Source organism: Struthio camelus, chromosome 12, assembly GCF_040807025.1.
Source record: "Struthio camelus isolate bStrCam1 chromosome 12, bStrCam1.hap1, whole genome shotgun sequence".
In the NCBI taxonomy this organism is placed as follows: Eukaryota; Metazoa; Chordata; class Aves; order Struthioniformes; family Struthionidae; genus Struthio; species Struthio camelus.
In genome coordinates this window covers 8,715,637-8,737,507 of record NC_090953.1, presented here as the reverse complement: position 1 = coordinate 8,737,507, position 21,871 = coordinate 8,715,637, and the positions used below count along the sequence as shown (strand labels likewise).

The 21,871-nt window shown below is 40.9% G+C and overlaps 1 protein-coding gene across 1 annotated transcript in view; it reads right to left on the bottom strand.

Annotated features, from left to right (window-relative positions):
- AGBL1 (AGBL carboxypeptidase 1) overlaps nucleotides 1-21,871 on the bottom strand; it is a 297,138-nt gene that overhangs the window by 226,081 nt on the left and 49,186 nt on the right. The window contains exons 7-14 of the mRNA XM_068958765.1: nucleotides 13,388-13,596; nucleotides 9,238-9,403; nucleotides 8,216-8,289; nucleotides 5,385-5,501; nucleotides 3,787-4,385; nucleotides 1,728-1,811; nucleotides 752-838; nucleotides 241-389 (exon numbers count right to left, since the gene is read on the bottom strand). Of these exons, the coding sequence (XP_068814866.1) occupies nucleotides 241-389; nucleotides 752-838; nucleotides 1,728-1,811; nucleotides 3,787-4,385; nucleotides 5,385-5,501; nucleotides 8,216-8,289; nucleotides 9,238-9,403; nucleotides 13,388-13,596 (1,485 nt within the window). The remainder of the gene's footprint in view (nucleotides 1-240; nucleotides 390-751; nucleotides 839-1,727; nucleotides 1,812-3,786; nucleotides 4,386-5,384; nucleotides 5,502-8,215; nucleotides 8,290-9,237; nucleotides 9,404-13,387; nucleotides 13,597-21,871) is intronic.

Genomic DNA, 21,871 nt, shown 5'->3' with positions numbered 1-21,871 from the left:
ACAATGACCTTGGTTCCACAAATCCTCTCATAGGTCTTAATACTCAGCCCACTCCTCCTGACAGTAGGGAAAGGTCCTTTGACAAATCTGAAGCAACTCTTTCAGTTGATTTCAGGGTAGACAAAATGAAACTTATAGTCTCCCTTACATACAAGAGACTTATGGACAAGGGAAGTTTGAAACCTTTATGACATTAAAAAGACAAACAAAAGATAATCCCAATTCCCCAAAGGCTCATACCATAATTAAACTGGCTATTGAACTTCTCACAGTTGATAATGTTGAAGCGATAGGGAACTGTTAATTTCATATCACGGACTTCAAAGTAGAACCACTGGTGATGCTGGTTGCTGTTCACATCTGCATTCAAAATCAGGTCATACTCAAACCTGTTAAGCAAGACACAAAAATGGTGGCCATGAATACCACATCAGTCTGCCGTTGAACCTGCTGAGGAAAGAAGGCTATACAACCAAAATCATTAATATCCTGTAAGAGTTAAAGAGTGCCATCAAACCAGTAGCACCTAAGCATACCATTAAATATTTGCACTGCATTAGTCATACCAAAACTTTCTGAGCTCTTTTTTCCCCATCCTGTTACCTTCACGACATCTAACTGTTGGCAGGCTCTGTTTCATGAAAGCTGTTTCCCTGTTTTGATCTGTTTAGAATCCAGAAGAACCCCAGCATTCCACACTGTGGACACAGCGGAGAGACTGCCAGGACACAGCCACTGCAGGTGTACTTACTCACGCACTTGGATGGCTTTGCGAAGGTTTCCTGATTCAAACTTGGAGAAAAATGTCAGGCAGCCTGGAGCACCTGGGCTTGAGTAACTGCAGTAAATCAAAGCAAGGATATCTAGAGCAGGTTGCTTCAAAGTCAAGTCCTCCCTAGCAACTTTTAGAATTTGCTATAGTTTTCTATAAGCTTTTTATAAGCAAGACCCTGAGAAATAGCAAGAGGTAAGCAAACCCCCAGCCTTCCTATCCAAAGCACCAGCCTTCTCTACTCTTGCTTGATGATTCTAAATCTCATCTCCTTTTCCTTTCCCAGCAATCCATTTTGTCCCAATTCTCATTTACATTTTTTATCCCAGTTACTTTCCTCATTAATATATCCCCATTAGTTGATTAACTGCACAAGGCAGCTCTACACAAGTTTTCCATTTACCCCTCCCACATCTATATTGTTTCTCTTTCCTAAAGCTTAGAAATCCTTAAATTCATCCTGAACAACTTCACAGCTCTCTCCTACCTCAAACTCTTCCACCTCATTTTCCTAAGACAATGTTCTCTAAGTCACTCATCCTTCCTCTGAATGCAGTTTCTTCTGTTTTGTGACCCTCTTCCTTGCCTTCTGCTACGTTTTCTCAAGGACCGGAAAAAAAAAAAAAGCTACACTTTTCAGCGCAAGCCTGTGTGTCTCTACTGCATACCAGACTTATCCAAGGACACAATACAACCCTTTTGATGTGCATATTTTCTTGTTCCTTTAAAAAGTTTGGAGACTCTCTTGCTCCAGTGATTTCCAAAATAAATCCTTTCCCAGAGCCATGTACCAGGAGACTACCCCTCCAGCATACTTCCCCTGTTGAACCTTATCTCCTAGGTTACTTCTTCTACACCTTTATCTGAGCTGAACCAAGTGTACCACATTGTACCACACTACCTAACCCAGCACTCATAGTGCCCGCAGTTATAGTACTCAATTGAGGTTACCCACTTGGGCTCGTCTAAATCAAAAACGGTTCTGCCTATCACATCATCCGGCTGGATTAAGCGGCGAACATCATCCAGTACTTTGTCCCTAGAAAAAAAATGCAAATTGTAATGAGGCTATGAGAAGCACAGGGTAATCTTGCAGAAGAAATATGAAAAGGCTTAGGAAATGTTTTCTAGGGGCTGGTGAGAAAGAGGACTTCCATGCGCTAATTCCAGATGAACCTCATCCATATATTTTTTATCATTGAGCTCCTGCTCAATTCCAGTTACCAGAAGTTGTCTTTTGGATTAAATGACAGATTCTGTACAATTTTTATTCTCTACAATATTCTGTCAAGTCTGATTTATCCTCAATTCCTCACAGTCAATCTCAGGCCCCTAACTAGCTTTGCCCCATAAGGAAATATCTGCCATAACTTACAAACCTATTCATCTATCTTATACTGAATCTTGACTCCATATCAGGCTAAATTCTACTCATTAGTAAACTTAGCTTCCTGATCACAGGAGAAGATCAAACATGGAATGTCAATCTGACCTTTGCAGCAACCATGTTATGGCCTGCAGCATGATATGATTATTCTCATTTTAGCTATATGGTTACACATGTTATTGCAGTCATAAGAGCAAAACTTTTAGAGCAATAGTGCAAGGAGAAGATGGTAGACTCATTTTACCTCTAAATAAGATTTTTAGCTTTTATATTTGCTGCGGGAAGAATCATTATCTCTCTGGAGGTCAAATACTAGTAGTCTTCATAAATGCCATTTGATCAGTGCTGATTAACCTTAACACTTTGCTCAGAATCCTGTATATTGAGCCTTTTAGGTGCCTCATAATAGCTTCCTATGCCACTAAAAACCAATGTAAAGTCATTGCATACAGCCATACATGGAATAGACAAAAAGTCAGTTAGCAGAAGAGTTTCCTGTCCCAGCACAGCTTCAAAACAAAGCTTTCCCCTCAGCTGAACTCCTAAAATGACATGAAAAAAACAGCAACCTCTAGTATTGTGCCAGAGGGAATATTACTATATTATTCTATATTACTTCTTGCTGTGTATTGCATGCCATGTACGCTCTCTTCTCTTCGAAGGCTAGGGGTGGGCAGCAGGGAGGGAAAGCACCCTGTTTGCCATGTCCTGGCTGCTGCTCTCTGGCTCCTAATGAATTTCTGGAAGAATGGGCGATTGTACCCCTGTCACAAGCAGGGGCAGACGCTAGGGAAGAAGGAGAAGAGTCGGGAGGGTCCCATGGAGCAGGCAGAGAGGGAGAGGTCCAGTGAGGAGGGACACCACAGCAAAAGGGTCAAGTGGAGATCCCCGAGAACAATCTGATGCAGACACACAGCTCCAAGGGGACAGATAGGATTTTCCCTTAGGGAGCCAATGGGGACCCTTTGTGGCAAGCAGTAAAGGTGGCTGGATTAAGAGCCAGACTAAAAGCAAAAACCTATCTGGAAAGGATATAGAATCTTTTCCATTTCAAAAAAGAACTTGCTCTTGTTTGTGTTGTAACAAAATCTAGCTTTACAGATTCACAGATCGGTCTGGGTCCCTGGTCTGCTCACTTTAAGGAAATGGTGTGAGTAGATCCACCTCAGAGCTGTAATTGGCTCAGAGTCCCAACACTACACTGATACGTTCAGCAGTTACTAATTTAATCAACAATAATTTGGAGTATGAGATAGGTGAGTGTTTATGGATTCACAGAAACCATAAGATCTCACTCAAAGATTGCCACTGCTACCTCCATCTACCAAAGAAAGTAACGCATGGATACTTCACAACTCATACTCTGACACACAGGAAGTCTGTGTCAGAGATAAGAAGTAGGCCTACTGATTCCTAATCCTGTTCCTAATCCAGTAAAATGCCATTTTCCTTTTCTTAAGAGTAAAACTTAAAAAAAAAAACCATCCTGCTGTTTGGCCTATCTCCTTGTGGCAAATCACGGCTTGGCTCAGAATTTGTTCTGTAACTTCCTAGAAAATTCAGAGATGTAATAGTCAAAACTTCCCTAAGCCAGTTCAGTGTGATAACTATATTAAAGCACAATCACCTTTGAACCCCATACTTCCGCTCCAGCATGGGCTTGCCATAAGGAGGTGGCTGGTGACCCCAGAAATCTGGGAACGCCAAGAATTTGTAGTCTGGTATGGACTTGACGCATTCAGCCCTACCTATGTAGAAGAAAGGGCTGTGGAATGGCATATTTTCTTGGTGTTTCTTCAGAAGATTTTTCAGTATATCTGAGGTCTCCAGTCTCCTTCCAGGACTAGGATTGATTGAGGCCTCACATTCATTGTTAAACATTTTTTTGTACCAAGCAGCCTCTTTTGGGAGAGGAGACACAGTCAGCACATGACTCCTGGTCAGATCTTCCTCTTCAAGGGAGTCTGCATCTTGGATCGTCTCTTCTACGTCCTGCCTTTCAGTTATCTGAGCCCGTCTGCATTTCTTCTTCTTTGTCCAGCTCTGCGGTGGGGCTTTTGAATCCTTTTCCCCTGGATCTGGTCCCATTTCTGTAACATTTTGGTTGCTCCGTGTGTTTTGATGTTTCGCAGACGTAGCACTTTGAATGAAATAAGAGGCAGTAGATGGAAGATTCTCAGTGTTGTCCTCTGAGCTCTTCTCTTCTTCAGACTCTGATTGAAGCTCCTTTAAATTCAAAAAGCAGAAGAAATTAAAAGACACTAAAAATAGATTGAGTCTCCTTCCAGAGGGAAACCTTTCAAGGTTGAAAGAGAAAATATTTACAAGTCTCCCAAAATTGTATTCATCCAATCAGACAGAATAAAATCAGCCCATGAACCACCTGCCAGAAATTCTCTATCCACAAAGCTCTTTCCAGAGTAGTTCATAGAAGCTAGAAAGGATCAGATTGAGTCATCTGGGAGGGTCATCTCCAACCAAAACTGAGTGTTCTAGCAAATTAGGGAAGATATTAAAACAAGTTTTGTGAATTAAATGTCGCAGCAGAGTAAAGAGCCCCAATCTATCATGCAAAATTCCACCCCTGCCTTCCTGCAAGAGTATAATTTAATCCCATTTGGCTAGTTATGGTCATAATAAATGTCATAGCATTTTTTGTATAGGAGATGCATTAACTCAGTGGTTCTTTCCAGATTCATATTTGAATCACTGCTTTCAGCATTCCTAAATTCCTTCCGAGACTAACAATGAGCACATTACTCCCCTTCATTTCTTGTCCAAAATTGCAATAGAGCAATGATTTGAACTATGCATTTCACTATCAGCAGTACAAACTTCTCCATCACTTCCTTCAAACCACTAGCTGACAGTGCTTATTTTCCACACCACATTCAGCTCTCGATATTGCTGTTGTAATAGCCAGCAAGGATACAAATTACTTTCGGACAGATCTCTTTTATGGCAATTGATTTAGTAGGGCTTAGTAATCCATAGCCAGTCAAATGTGCAGCAGACAACAATCAGATGGTAATATCACTTATTCTCTTATCACTCTAGATTCAGGCCAATAAACTACAGCAAAAAGAATTAATCTTTGTTTTTCCAGTGCTATGAGCCTTCATTTTGCAATAGGCTCACTTTGTTATTTCTTGTCAGTACTCCATTTCTACTATTTCTTAACCTTTTGAATATTCACAAATAAAGGAAGCCATACTATGATCATACCTGAAAATTATGGGAAAGCTCTGGACACATTGCTTCATACTGTTTAAGCTCCTCCTCTGGTCGGTCAAGCACTGGCCTTGACCTCAGTTTGTTCACATCTGTTTCCAAGTCGTCATCCTTCAAAAGCAGAATTAGAAAAGGATATATACTAAACATGCCCCACAGGATGACCATTAAATTAATACACCGCTGAATCCCTAATGACATCATACTCACTGAATGCGCCCTACAACCGTTCTCCTCATACTCACAAAGTCTGTTAAAATCATTTTATGGAACAAAAGATACAGACACAAGAGGCAAGACTAAATTGTCAAAAATTGGAATCTGGTGTCTTGGTATTTGAGTACCTAAGTAGCGACACCATGAAGATACTTGGTTCCCAAAAAGCAGACCCATTTACTGAAATTTGAACGTATGCGTAAGCACCTTAACTTAAAAGAGAGGACACCAACAGATACTAATTATTTCTGAGCATGTTAACCACTTCCTTGCTTATATTTTTTAAACCAATAGGCACAGGTCTTCAAGAGATAATTTGGTAGTATTTTGATTCAGAGACACAAATCAAATTAACGTATACTCGGTGAGAAAATTGTCAGAACGCATTATAGGTAAAATTGGCCTCACAGAGTACCATTAAAATTAGAAAGCTTGACCCTTTTGACTTAGACCACTAAATTGGTTTTCTGGGCCTCTACCTATCCAACTGAGAGGTCCACCCTAGTATCATTGGACCTGCAGGCACTGATTGCTCCTATTTTATTTTATCTCTCAAAACTCTTGATAAATAGCATTGACACTCTTGCCCAATCCATCTTCTACACTCTCTCTCTTTCTTAATTTTTTATAAAAACAAAAAGCTTTTAGATTTCAGTCATCAGTGAAGCAGGAATAAGACTCATATCTGAAACTTTCACATTCAAAGGCAACCGTCCATTGATGTGCAACCCTCTTCATATCAGACACCACAACCAAAACCAAGCTGTGTCATGCATTCAGTCATTGCATAAGAAACCAGGAATAGATGGTGGCAGAGGGAAGGACAGAGACACGGCATTGAAGAATGGCCGTTACATGACAGCATTATTCAAATCATTCAACTTGTTCTTAGTAAGTATGTACCATCAAAGGTCATCAAAGAAGTGATTTGCTCCTGAAAATAGCTTCAGAAATGAGTCTATTCATCAAAACAAAAAAAATTTGCCTGGATGCAAGTGTCCATGGCATTTCAAACCCCAAGCCACAGCTGCACTGCAAAGCAGAGTCTGAACTGCTGATTTGCCCTAGTTGAAAATAGAATGAAGGGCTGCACAAAGTATTTGAGGTGACTTTAAAAGGATTTGTCACTGGCAATATAAGACAGAAGCAGCTTCAGATATGCTGAAGATTTGGGCTGATGGGAAGGAAGCCTGAGAAGGCTGTATTTTTGTTGCGACGATTTTCATTTTGGTAGAGCTATTTGAAGTGGAAGTGGAAGTGGAACACTCATGGAAGTGTTATGCCCAGTTTCCATTTAGTTGGTATTAACCATTATGCACGGATATGCACTAGGTAGCTGTGAAAATGTTTGTAAATCATATCAATATCAGCAAATGTTATGCAAATGGTATCTTATAATAAAAGGTAAACTGAAAGTTCATTATCCATTCCCAGCTTGCTTTCCCTTTAGGGAGATTTGTCGTGGGAGATATACAACCAGCACACCAGACACATAGTACTTTAAGCACACATTCAGAGCAAACTCTTACAAAAAAAACCTGTTCACATCTACTTGCTAAATCCTTACGAATAATGAACTAGTTCAGAGGCACGTAGGATCTGTTTCTGAATGAATAACTAATTAAAAAAGGAGATAAATTCACAGTGATGCTTATTTCTAATAAGCATCTTGATGAGCACTAATATTCAGATAAAAACAGACAGAGAGGGGAAGGACACTGAGTCAACATTTTTCACTTTCTTTTTTCATTGGATGCCATATCATTTAATACTTGTGGAAAAAAAGAGAGGGTAAGTAATGAAAAGACCCTTTCACAGAGGTCTCAATCATGTAATCGGACTGTATTTGCAACTTAATTTCTTTCACTTTCTTTCCCATATCACTTCCTGTTACAAGAGTATCAGCAGAGTGTTCACTACCTCGCATTTGTGTATGAGGTTATATACATTTTTGCATTAGAAAAGTTTGCACTCTTATCCTCAGCTGGTGGGTTTTTTTGCCAGATGAGTCATGGCAGGGACAGAGTGCAAAAAAAAGAAATCAGAAAAGCATTGAATAATTCATTATATTACTTGTCTGTGTGCAGCAGCAGATAAAGAAAGAATCCGGGTTCCAGCTGCCCCAACTGTGGCTTAGAAGAACTAACCTGTTTCTTAGAAAAGGTTCATAGCCCAAATATGCTCTGATATGGGAAGACAGTTAGCTTTTCCTAGGTGAAATGGAATATATCCCCTACTCTCTGAAGTGCCATGTCTAGTCTAAACCCAGATGAACCAAATAGCCATGATTCACCCCTGACTGTGCATATGATTCCAACAGTCGCTGATCAGTTTCTCTGCAGGAACGGAGAAGTCACCAAACTTGCACCATCTTGGGCCACATGCATGGCAATTAATATGATAGAAGCAAGAGATTCTTTTCAGTGTAAGGCAGTGCTTTCTCTTTTTTGTCCTTTCAAGTATCCTTCTATTATTGATGTGGTATACATATATAGGCATAGCTACACTCTCTGCTTAGACAGTTTATCAGGTTGTCAAAATGGACAACAGATAGTTTTACTTTCCAGGATATGAATGATTCTAAAGGAAACTTTGGCTCATATACCTACTTCCTCCTTAGTCTCGTCATCATCATTATCCAGATCTTTTTCCACCTCTTCCTCTCCATCACTTTCATAATCCTCTGCAGAAATAGAAAAGAGGTAGAGGCACATAATGTTCAACCTAACATCTGTTTCTCAAGCCCTCCACAGAAATACATGCAGTCTCTTCTGTGTGTGGCATATACTCCTTCCAACTACAACCCACCATAACCGCGATTAAAGCAGATTCCATTTATTAATTTAGTATAAATGAATTTGGCACTGAATCGCCCACTTTTTAATGCTCTGGTTTCTTGGACTCAAACACTGCCTTTCAAAACCATGAAAAATGTCACCATGATATGGATCCAGCTCATATTACAAAGCAATACAGAGATTTTCTGCTTGGCTGCAATGGTATTACAGGATGCTCTTAATCTATGTTATCTACATTAGGGTGTTTTACTGCTATCATCATTATAGTTTGTGAGTGTCTTCCATGTGAAACTAAAAGCAACAGAGAAATTTCTTGTGTGTGTGACGGAATCTCTGCTGTTTCTCCTTCTCTGTGGCACAGCTGTCCTGCCTGTGCCTAAGTTCTACTTTTCTACTCACGCACTAAGCCTGCTACCTGCTTTTATTTTAGAAAGGAAAAAAGCTAATACTTCCGGTATTTTTTACTGAAAAAGCTGGAGAGGAGAATTTATGCAAAGGTACAATCATTGTTGCTTTCATCGAGCAGTGGCATTTCTCCTCTCTGCCTTGCCCACTCTTTTCCATCACTTTTGGATAATACTAGGATTTTTTTCTCTCTCTCTCCTTTTGATATATTTTGCTTTATTCTCTAAAAAACATCTCCAAGCCTTGAGAAGATCTGGGAGTAGGTCCATCTCTACTGAGTGACACTGCAGGCCATCAGGCTAATTTTAAACATAAAACCTCAGAATCAGGCTTCCAAAACTCCCATCCCCAATTTTGACATTTAATTCTCTTGTCATGCTCTTGTCATGCTCTTCCTTCTACCAAACATTCACCCTTCAGCCACTTACCTTCAGGTACCATACATGGAGGTTCAGTCCTAACACTCCCAGGAAGAGGGAAGGAATAGGAACTTCTTACTGTTGGCACAGGCAGAGGCTCCTTGGGGTAGCACTTTCTCAGGATCTGAGTCACAGTTCTTATGATAGGATCCAAATTCTTGCAAGATAGACAATCCTAGAACAAAAGCATAAAAATGTTTAGAATTGTTTCTCTTACAATCGTCCTGCCTACTGCAAGATTCCCCATACCACATGCTCACCACTCCCTGAAAGTCTTACAGAACCGACAGACTCGTGAGAACACTGAGACACTCATTTGATTAGAATACAAAACCTATTTAGTCATGGCTTTTTTTCTGTTCCTCCTCTTTCTTCCTTTTTTGACCATTGAAGAAATATGCCTGGAACAGCAGTTCATTTCCCACAGGAATACTTGCAGGGACTTCATGTCACTTAAAAGATAGTATCTCTTGGCTCTAAGACATTACCATCCTGCTACTTTTAAAGAGGGGGTGATAGCAGCATATGCTAGAATAACCTATCTAACACAGCTGGCAGTACCACTGAAGAGGTATATTCCTTAGTATGGACAAAAAAGTCTTGCAGGGAGCCCAGATATACTTTTTGGCTGCTGATACATGCCAAAATCTGTGTTTCTGTGTCTTCACCACAGCTTTTCCCAGTGCTGTCATGACAAACCAGTGCTTCTGTCTTCACCACTGCTGTTCCCAGTGCTATCATGACTAAACTAACACAGGTATGCTAGCAGAATTACACCTATAGCAAGGTACTCACAGAACGGTATTTCTACATGGCTAAGCATTGCAGCAAATAGTTTGAAAGAATAACATATATTATCTAGCCATGAAATACTTAGTTCCTGCAGTATCCCAAGTTTTCTATTCCTATAATCCATGTACAATGTAATAGAGTAGAAGACAGAGCTTAAGGAGCTATAAGAGCCCAGATACACTTTGGAGGCATGGAGCACTTTCGCATCTGTCTTTATTATCACACCATGTAAAAGAAGACTCCTGAGTCTCCTTTTTTTTTTTTATTTTGAGAACCAGGAACATGCATGAATTTTCTACCTAGGCAATTTTTACTATAACAAGAACAAAACAAAAAAACTAAAAGCAAAGACACCCTAGAAGATCATACTAGGTGTATGTCTTTAATGCAACAGAGACTGACAGTATGGGTAAGCAAATGATTACAGCTGCCACACAAAGGCAGAGTTCATTACAAGTGATAGGTACAATGCACAGAAAACAAAGGCTTCAGACTTTCCCAAGTACAGTACATCTATATCACAGCCTCCATCCAGCAGAATGACTAATCAATCAAGTATCTACCTAGGTTCTCAAATTGTACCATGCCTGTCAACATTTTGTTATCTTCAGTGACTTGGAACTAAGCCTTAGCCCATCACAACAGCAACATAAGCAGCATGAATGTGCTTCCAGATAAAATATGAAAGTTAAAATACGTTCTAATACCATTTCAAGTTTTTACTTCCCTTCTATTTTTATCTCATGCTGAACAGTCTAGAGGGCAGAATAGATACTTTGTGCCATTGTCTGACAGCCCATAGTTGGGATTTGGGCTGGACAAGGAATATTCAGTAAGCCCAGGAAGGTGACTGAAGAACGTAACAAAGTACTTTATATTAAGATAATGATGCCAATGGATACCGATACCAGGAAATACAGAATAGAGTATATAATAACATTAACCTAGAGGAAAACCTAGTACAAGAAGGCTGAGGAGATACCAGGTGAGCTTAACAGAAGAAATCAAATGGGTGAATGATAAAATACAAAAGGATGTTCTATGTGCCAGTCTCTCCTATACTGGATGAAAACCTGTTTTATTGTCTCAGGTCAGGCAGTTCTATCTCACTGCATGCACAAAGTCAGCTAGCTTCTAATCCTTTTAACTTCCATGTTAGTGTCAGCAGAGCTTGGAAGAAGAAATGGAAGCAGAAAATGCTTCCTTTTCAAAAAAGGATTTTATTATCTTAAAATATTTTTCATTCCAGGTAGGGGTGGAACTCAAAGTATGTCCAAATTGTCTGCAAATGAATAAAGTAGTAGTCATTTCTAGTCTTAGAACTATAGGCTCTTCCTGTAAAGAAACAGGCTTAGGGCTACTAAGAGCTCAGGTATTTCAGTTCTCCATCATCCCATACAGTAAGCAGCTGCAGAAGTTTAAAGTGAAGACCTGCCTTGCAAATAGGATTCCACTGGGATTTGTTAAAACAAACCCATCTTGGCTAAAATGCTTTGATTTCAATAGATCTGATGAAAATATGTTTCAGCAGAAATTTTCTAGCCAGCTTTTAACACATTTAAAACATCATTAGTTGGTCAGGGTTTGGCCAAGGTTAATCACCACAACTAGCAAACTTGTAAAAGTGTTAAAATGTTGTCCGCTCATACAGACAGCCTTCAGTTTCCCAAGCAGTAGTTATTTATCTTGCCCTGACTCTGTCTCATTCTCTCTCATTGCTGCCTGCAGCTCCTCCCAGGAGAATGCATCTGCCATTTTCTGTCTGCCATGAAGATGATAATGAATTCTTTCATCGGCAGCAGCAGTCTCTATCTTGCGTCAGAATACGGAAGAGCGTGACTGAGATTTCATAGGGCTGCCAGACTCCTCCTGAATATAGGAGAGAACCTCATGTCTTGGAGAGACAAAGTAAGACTGACAATGTCCCAAAGACAGAATGAGGGAATGTGGAGCTTTGGATCTGTTAACCTTGCTGATCCCAGTTCCAAGAGCTCCCCAGTGGCATACTGTAGAAAAAGTAAATTGGAGGTGCCTGCAGCTGTCATTTCCGCTCCACTTCTAACATTTGGAAGGATTAGTGTTCTCATTGTTCGCTGGCTGCTTAGTGTGTCATTTCCTGTTTATTCACTCAAGGTGACTCTATGTTTGCGCTTTTCATGGTGTTTCTCCCAGGCTGAGCTATCAGGAGATGTTAGCTCAGAAAGCAACATGAGCTGTAGAAGGCTCTTGAAAGGGAATGAGCTGACATCTGCCCTCAAGCTGCTGCTGCCATCCACCCCATTCAAGTTTCTGAAGACTAGGGAGTTGCCATTAACAGAAACCATACCCCCTGGAAGCTCTGCTCTGCTTGGCCATCCTTATTTCACCTGAAGTAGTGGTCAATTCCTCATGAAGCAGATGAAAAAAAACAGCTATACCAATTAAGCACCTACTGCTGCTAACAAGTATCTTTCTGTCGTGGGAGAATAATTCAGAAAAGCAGTGGAAGGGATGGAGGAGCAGATACACTGGATCATAAGGCAATGAATATTCTAGAGAAGAGGCCAGGTTTTTCATCCTATATGTGATGGTGCAAAAGAGATAATGCACTGGCTAGCCAGAATGTCAAAGGAACATTTCTTGTGGAATTGCACAGGTCAAGTATTGAAGATTTCTCCATAAGATATTTCTCTGCAGGAGGCTAAGGAGGCATATTGCTGGGAGCACTCAGAGGAAACCACTACTGTTCTACGCCTAAACTCTCTAGACCTTATAGGGATCCCATCTGCAGGACCACGCCACCTTTCTTAATAGACCTACATTAATTTTCCACAAGATTAAAACTGGGCCTTCTGAAAGACAGTTGTTGGATCTGTGTCATCCACAAAGGTCTGTCTAAATCAACATGCTCTGTAGGAAAGACTGACTGGGTGGAATTATCCACAAGGATACCTGAAAGGAAACATCTCAGGAGATACCTCAGCAGCTCTGCTGCAGACAATGCAGTACACTTTGGGAAAGGCAGTCCAAGTAGAGAGTAACTTCCACATCGGAGGAGAAAAAAAGCATTAAAAGCCAGGACTATGATTCCTGTGAGGCTCTTCAGGGATTAATATTAGTTTTAAACTGAAATATTTTAACTTTTCTGAACTGAAATGTTTTCACTTGTCTGTAAAAAGTCAATACTTTTCATTTTGACATTATCATGTTTAATTGCTATGTTATACAAATTCAGGATAAAACTAACGATGGAACTCTGCAGGATAAAATATCTGTTTTATTTAACTCTACAACAGATTGTTTAACAGATTATTTAACTCCACAATGCTAGGTAGGACAGACCCAGGAACAGCTACTAACCCATCTCAAGCACAGAAGCAAAATCTACCTGCACACTTGTGAAAAGAATCTCCATACCACGGGAATCAAGAAAATTCTCCCTGCCCAGCTGGATGTTCGTGATGTGTTTGAGGCAGATTAGGAGACCCCTACGAATATGAATATAGTTGTTGGATACATCATTGTGATGCCAGTCTTGATAGAGTCTCAGCAATCCACACAAGTAGCCTCTGTTCACTGCCCGTCGGCTGTTAGATTCTGAAACCAAAGAGAAAAGGCTGAATTAAACTCTTCCCACTACTCACACTCTTTGACAAGTGCGTGTCTATTCAGCGCTTTAAAACTCAGACTTTTACACCTGCTCACTCTTGCCTAATGGCCACAGTTAACTTATTTTTTACACTTAGGATATTGTTATTGGCTAAACCTAAGCTAGGAATTGTACAATAAAAAAATGAAGCAGTCTCTCTTCTGTCTAGATGGAAATGGTTGCTCCAGAACCTTAGAGCATAAAGGTTCTCCTTTAACCAAACTGTGGGTGGAGTAGGGATAGCATCTGTATCTCTTTCCATGTGCTAAAAAAACTAATCTAGATCATAGCACCATAGGTGTTCCTGAAACTAAAGGAGCTCCTGAGAAGTAAGAAAAGCTAAAGAGCAATAATAAAATTAAGTGAGAGCAGGTCATACAGTCTTCATGTAGCACTGTACTTCAATATGAAGAGAACACCTTGCCGTGATCAAAAATACAGACAACCAGTAGCTGTACAACCTTGCCTCAGCCAATGAAATTATGCTTGACTTCTAAACGAATTCTCACACATGCCTGTACAATGAAAGCCAGGAATCAAAAGGGTCTGGAAAATCATATCTCTTCCCCTAAAATCATGAGACTAAATAAAACCCATAGAATTTAAAAATTAATGGAACACCAGCACAAGCACCCACAATTTGAACTTCTTACGTTTTGTATTCTGATTCTGAGATTTTAAAGATCACATTAAGGTGATGTTCACAGGCTTCAACTCTTGAGAAAAAAAGCTAAAAAGATATTTAAAAAAAAAAAGATACTTTTATAAAACTATAAAAGGAAAGCTGCTGTGTTGCTTTAATCACATCCGGGAGATGGTGTTCTAAGGAAAAGTTTATGAAACTTGCAATAAAAAAAAAAAAATTCTGCCATCTGACAATTCTAAAGCACATCCCTTCACCCACTGTTTTCCTTGTCCCACCCCACACGGAAAATGTGAGGCCATACTACACTCTAGGCTCCCGCCCTTCAAACCAACCCTGACTAAACATATTTTCCTCACTGGTCCTGACGTTCCTCACTGTGATACATATTAGAGGGTGTCAGGAGCATGCTAATCAACCTATGGGGCCAGGTAGCATATGCAAGACTGGAGTTCTACTCCCTGATTACCAATCAGCATTTGCATCTCACAACAGACGGCTCTTGGTATGGGTTCTCCAGGGCTAGTAGGCTGCAATTCAATTCCAATTCATTACACAGAATGCCAGAGCCTCTCACACCTGAAAAGTTAAAGCCATTAGCAGGGATTTACAGGACAGGAGAAGAAGCTAGAGATTAAGAGGGATACAATGGAAGATATAAGGTGCTGCATGAAAAAAACAGCAAAAAAGGTAGCCATACAGAGAGCAACTAGGAAGAAGCTATGAGGCAGCAAACCTCAATCCCAGTGATGAAGCAGATGGAGTCATGGGGAGGGAGAGGAAAGGTCACCACTGAAGTCATCTCAGTTTGCTCTCTGCTGCACATCAATGAACTCTTACACTGAGAAGGGAGTGGTGGGTAGCTCTGCTACCTAATCTTGCTCTGTAATTTTCTCTACCGTTGCCACCATAAGGCAGGCAACAAACAGTGCCCCGGGTTACCAGTAGTATGCAAACACACTTTCATGCTGCTCTGCATCCTCACATACCACCCTGTTGATGTGCCTCAGTACCGATCTGCTGGTCCCATTGCTATTCTATTCCTATACCTCATACACAGCTCTGACCAGAAAACTACACCTTGGCTTGAAACCCTCTCTGGTACTTTAGCCTCTTGTTGTTAGTCCCCTCATGCTAGCTCTGCCAGTACATCTTGTATTTTGGGGTTCAGTGATTCAGGTCATCCTTTTCCTTTGACCTTCACTTTAGGTTTCTTTTTTCTATTTGACTTTCTGCTAGAAAACTTTAATTGCTTGAGAACCCCTTATCAATCCCAATGATTTTATTCATGATTTCTTGTTAATCCTAAACCAGCTGTCATGTTTACTAACTTACAGGATGACTAACCCCTTAAATCAGTCAATCTTCCTTGAAGAATTACTCAGGGAGCTCTGTAAAAGTCAATAACTATATAAAACATGACAAGAAGAAGAGAAGAGTCAGGGAGTGAGGTAGGGACAATTAGATCGAATTCAGAGCTTCCCTGAATTGTTCAGAGGCTGATGAAATTGGACTAGATCTAGGGATTTGCAACCCCCAGCATTCAGCGCTTGAAGACTACACTTTCTGTGGCAATGACGATAAGGTGAGGGAAACATTGGAAAGCGCTGTGGCAGAGCTGGTTGGATGAGTTAATATTTTAACAAAAAGAGAATTATCATAAAATATGTTTGTGGGGTTTTCCTCCTGTCTTTCAAGACAGACTTCCACGTTTAGATCCCAGCTCCATGGGGATAAGAACACAGGACTATCCCATGCCTCCATCTTGTCACTGGATGAAAAGCACTGAGCAAGCTGAGCAAAATAGCTTTGTTATTTCCTTCCCTCATGTTTCCTGTAGCACTTATCACCTTTAAGATCAAAATAATTACTCTGAAAAGTGCAGTTGAGGTAATCTGTTCTGTGAGGAGGAGATGGGAGAGGCAGGACTATTGTTCCCTCAGCACTTTGATCAGAAGTAATAAGAATTACTGAAGGGGGAAGAAAATATTCATTTTGGTTCTCTTGGCTCATTCCATTGCTTCTCTTCTGCTCTCCTGTGTTGTCAGTGTTTTTCTTTTTTTTTTCCCCCTTCCATATATTTTCAGCTGTATAGTCAATAAAGTAGCACACAGGCAAAGGAAGAAGTATGCTAAGATCTCCAGAAGGCATAACAGAAAAAGGAGGACTTTCCGCCTCTCCGGGTCTGTCGGTCTCTCCATCTAGGGATGGATGCACCTGCAAGTGTATCTGTCTATATTTTCTATATTTTGCCACAAATACAGATGGTGAGAATGAATCATTCAGATACAAGTGGCACTGCACAGATTTGTAGGCAGCAAGAACATGCTCCTCCTGGAGCGGGTATGCATAACCTGTGTGGTAAGTGATAAAATGTCCTTTTGACCCTTCTTGCTGTAATTTCATTAGCTGCTTTTATCCTGCCTGGATAGGGCCAGTGTGGTCAGTGGGACCAGACATTCTCTTTCTCAGCAGCTTTCAGGAGCATCTGGGGTCCAGGCATGGTGTTTCACCTTTTGACTAATATTTGGTCTGGCTTCCTAATCTTATTCTGCCATCTCTGACAGAGGATCACTGTCCTCTCCTACTTCGCCAAACCGGTTACTGAAATACTGCTTTCTTTGAAAGAGTTTGAATTCTGCCTGCTGAGGCTTGGACGATGATGTGAAAATACTCAATGTCTTCTTTACGTTTCCCACAGTTCTGGAAGAAGCCGTTCCATTTTTTTTCCAGAGCAGTGCTGCTAACCAGAAAAAGTTTAAGCACTGCAGTATAGAGTTTCTGGCCTGAATAATCTGTCTGGTTAGCCAGAGACATTTGACATGGATGAACAGCCAATCTGTGGGAGTATCAAATAGTTATGGATGCATCTAAACTAGCAAGGGGCTCACACTACAAAGAAATACCCAGTTTTGAGAGAATTCTGATTTTGTGTTGAGGAACAGGAACAAACTCTAAAGCTGGAGTTTGAGGCTAATAGATGAAAGTCTTATGGCTTTCACTGTTTCTGAGGATGTGTCTGAAGCCCCTCCTCACATTCCAGTCTCCTTTGAAGCATTTGCAAGGAAACACAGGGACCACTGGAAAACACGTGGCATATTTAATCACAAAACTGAATTACAGTCAACCAGAAATATGATGAGGAAGGCACAGCTTACCAGGCAGAACAAAGAGATACTTATCTTTCTGTCTATCTATTTAAATCTTTTTGTTGATGCCACTCAGCTGATTCATTATGCCAAGAACATACACTGCTATGGTTTGGAGATAAGAATGCTCTGCTAAATTAACCCCAGGGCCCCTAAAGGAGTGAAAGGAATAAGAAAATCTCCAACTTCCCTGCTCTGCTCCAGTGATTGCCCCTTGGGAAAAAAAGATGCAAGGTATCCTCTAAAGGGAAGTGAAAATGACCATTGTACTCTGTAACTGTGAGTCTATTTTTGCCACAGATAAGCTATGAGGGCTCCCTATAGAAACAGAATGAATTATCCCCATTGAGAATCCTAGCCACCCATCAAACGCTGGGATGAACTCAAACCTAATAGACTCTACAGTTCCAAAAAGAAGATGGTTTTAGCTCAACTCTTACTGGACACCAGAGGAAGACCATAATTCTGTCCCATGTACTTCACAGCCATCCTGAGAGTGCCAGGATTTATTTGAGCACTTAGAATAGATATATAACACTGGCACAAAGGTAGAGAACACAGGCAGGACTTGCTAGCAAGTACAAATGCCGTGTTTGACTCCTAGATCGGGAATCAGCGATACGCTTAGTTTCAGTACAAGAACAGCTCATCCTTTCTATTCTGAAAGTTCTTGTTTTGGTTCCCAGTGTTGGCCAACTCAGCGGCTGTCACATAAACTCTATTAGGACATGATTTTGCTCAAATCGGCCTTTGTTATATCATTTATATATAAAAATTAAAAAGGATCAAGTCAACCTCTTCTGAAGCTTTTGAACTAACCCTAGAAGGAAATCAGTCTTCTTCCAAAAGTTTTCCTTTCTGTCTTTTATTTTTTATTCTCACTGCATCTTCTGGTAGGAAGTCAACCAGAAAGCTGAAATAAGACATGCACTAGAAATGCTTTTTGCACAAAATTTCCAATTTGAGTTTTCTGACTGAAGTGGTTTGAAAGAGTTCAAATAAGGATGCTAGAAATTGGAAGACTTCCCCAGATTCAACCACTGAACTTTCTGAAGCCTGACCATCGCTGGAGGCACAAACACTGCCCACATCAAGCCACAGGCAATAAGCAATCACTATTGAGGACATCAGCAGGGAATAATGCAGCTTCTTGTCACTTCAGTTCCTTTATAAATACCCCCAGGAGCAAAATAGAGTGGGACGCTGTCATGCCTTAGGAACTGGAACCAATCTTCTTCTCTAGAGCACTGAGTTACTTTCGGACTGAGACACCTCCATAAATGAAGGCTGATCTTCGGGGAAGGGAATTTTAAGGACATTCAAAGATTTTTTAAAATGGCTCTAGTCAAAATGATAAAATTAAAAAATGGAATCAAGACTATCAGCATGCTGGAGTTTGGGAAGAAAGGAGAGACAGAATTTGTTTTAGATGATTATGAAAGGAACCATTTGCAAAATTCAACTCTGATCACAATATCCTAAAAGTTGTGATGATAGGTTTGAGGCTAGATTGATGATGTACTCGAATATGAATCCAGAGATCAGAAATGAAATCTCGTGAAAAGTGGGTGGGTACCTGGTGGAATATTAGACAAATCACAGACACTGTGCTGTTGGCTGACATGATTTAACCATAGCGCTATTCTAACACAAGTAGATCTGTTGCAAAGCAGTATGGATTCAGATATGGACTCAGAGGGTGCAGGGCAGCCTTTCAGAAAATGTAATGTACTTATTTTCTAGAACACCCCTTTCTGTTCCTTGTGGAGTCACTTGCCCTTCCTTGATGCCAGCATAAGAGGAAAAGAACGATACGGGTTATTTCATCCTGCCAGCCACAAGACATAATCCTTTTGCTCTGATGAAAAAAAGAGAGGGTCAACGACTAAGTAAAGGTTAGCTGATAGAAGATGAGGAGGAAAGAGCAGGAAATGAGAGAAAAAAAGGCTAGGAGGAAAAAGGGAATACAAGAGGCTAAGGAAGACAAAAGGAGGAAGGAAAAGATACGGAAGGAGAGGGGAAAGGTCATTGGCAATAACTGCTGCTAGCTCACAGAATTGTTTTGATAAAAGAGGCATGATCACAGGTCACAATAACCTGTCTCTTTAAATTGCTCATTACAATTTTACTAGGAAAGAATTGCAACAAGGACTCTGCCTGTTTCCCTAACCCCTTCCTTCAATATCCGCTGAGTAAATGTCTCCAAGATCATGTCTAGCTCATTTCCTTAAAGACATGCAAGCTGCTAACTCTGGGAAATACAGATAGTCAGGAATAACAAATATAGCCAAAATTAGATTAAAATAACCTGCTGATAAACAAATTACTTACCAAAAATAAATATTGGATTAAGCACTGGTGGGAGCGGGGATCCCTATAATCACATCGCCACCGTGTGGCTGCAAGGCGACCAGCTGGCTCCTCATGGCCTGGGGGTGGCAGGGGCAAGCACACCCGCCTTCGGTCTACAAAACCCAAGAGACAGTTATCCACAATTATTTTTCAGGTGTCTAGTTTCCCTTCCGCCTTGCAAAAACTAAAAATAGTTTGTCGGTCTTATTTTGAGGGGTGAGTTCAGCACTGCTAAAAACAATAGAGCCGTGTGGGGTGCAGCCCTGGCCTTGCACTGCTTTCGCCTGGGCTCCAGCGGGGTTTGCTCCCTCCGTGCCTGGGCTCACAGCCAAAGGAGGGCTCTGCAGGGGTTTGTGCTTATCTCAGCAGGCCTCTCCTAGCTTACAACAGAACTTGAGCAAGACATGAAGGCAAGTGTACAGAGCAGAAGAAGGACCAAATCACAGTAGTCCGAACAATGTAGCAGGTGAGTCAGAGAAGAGGCACTAGGAAGGATGGTTTGCCTCACTGTGCCTCAGTTGCTCTACAGCTACCTGTAAAATAGAAAGTTCCACTGTAACATCCAAGAGAAAAGATTCCTAGTGCTCTCATGACATTTCAGCTCCATTTTAGCTAATTAATAAGCAATATATTCAGACTGTATAATAATGTAGCTCTGCTACAGAAAGTCAACAGCATGGTAGAGAGACCTCAAATTAAAAAAGGAGGAAGGCAACGGAGGAAGGATTTGCTACGAGCTGTTTGCTTCCTGTGTATGGGCACAGCAGGTGGAGAACAGCAGTAAGAGGGATCAGGATAAGGATCTACAGCAGGACAGCATGCAAGAATTGGGAAGATACTCTGGGCTGCTGGAAAAGAAAGAAGAAGTCAGGAGTGAGAAACCATCTGACTGTCAGGCGAGAAATATCTTCTCTGTATTAGTATCCAGGCTTCCACTGATAGCAAGATGCAGTGCTGCCACTAGAAGTGACCAAAACTTCTGCTCCTCCGTTATTCACCATCTTCCTATCCCTTATAGATTTTCATTCCTGTGCTGAGGAACATCACCACTAGGGGCCCTCCAGTCCTGTTCTAAGGTTCCAAGTTTTTCTTTCCTGTTGTGGATGAAGCATAGGTTTGTATCACCCCATCACTTATTTCTTTGGCAAATCTTGTATTTTCCCCTCTGAAAGACAGGTGTCTAGGAGAGACAATTTCCTAGCTACAGCTGGAGTGGTATTTTTTCTTACACTGATGCCTTCTTTCCAGGCAGATCTTGCTTCTTGCAGTATTACTCACCTGTTAAGTGGGCATTTTGCAATAGCTTCTGTTTGATAAGAGACAGGGCCAAAACGTGAAGCTTCCCGCCAGCCCTTTGCTCTGCAGTTGGACAGAGTCTCAGGGAGAGCTGAAGGAAGCTGGAGGAGCAGAAGATAAATGGTCCTGAATCCATGCGGGAGACACACTGCCATCTGCCTGCTCCCTTTAAAACTACCAAGAGTTTTCCTATTCCAGTTTCCTGCCAAAAACAAGAGGGAAACTTTCCATCTGGGAACCTCCAAAGGTAATCATAACCCTCACGGTCACTTGGGCTGAAGCTGTTAAGGATCCAACAGGGTGGCAGAGAGACCTTCAAAAATGGGTGTTTTCTTGCCCTGTCTTTCATACCCTTTGCCCCCAGCAAAACTGATTCAGAAGTTTTCAGAATTCATCACCACTGTCCAGCAAGTGGGTTATTGCAAAACTCCAATAAAGCTCACAATAATCAGTCCAGTAATTCAGTATTATAGCAAATACAGGGATTCCCAACTCCAATTCAATTTATGTCTCATACTAAAGGGCTTCTGGATATTTTGCCATGTAGAGTTCTACCACTTCTTTTCACAAGTAATTTTCAAGCACTATAGCATTTACTGCTTTTCTAAGAACCCCTGCACCATTCAAAGGTGCCACGGCCATGGGCATAAATAAGTTAACTGTGACAAACCAAGCTCCCCGACACAATCATGAAAAATAATTCAGATCTTTTCCAGATATGGAAAACGTATCTCCAGAAGAACCATGTTTTTCACATGTCCTAATGCAAACCTCCCAAAAGGC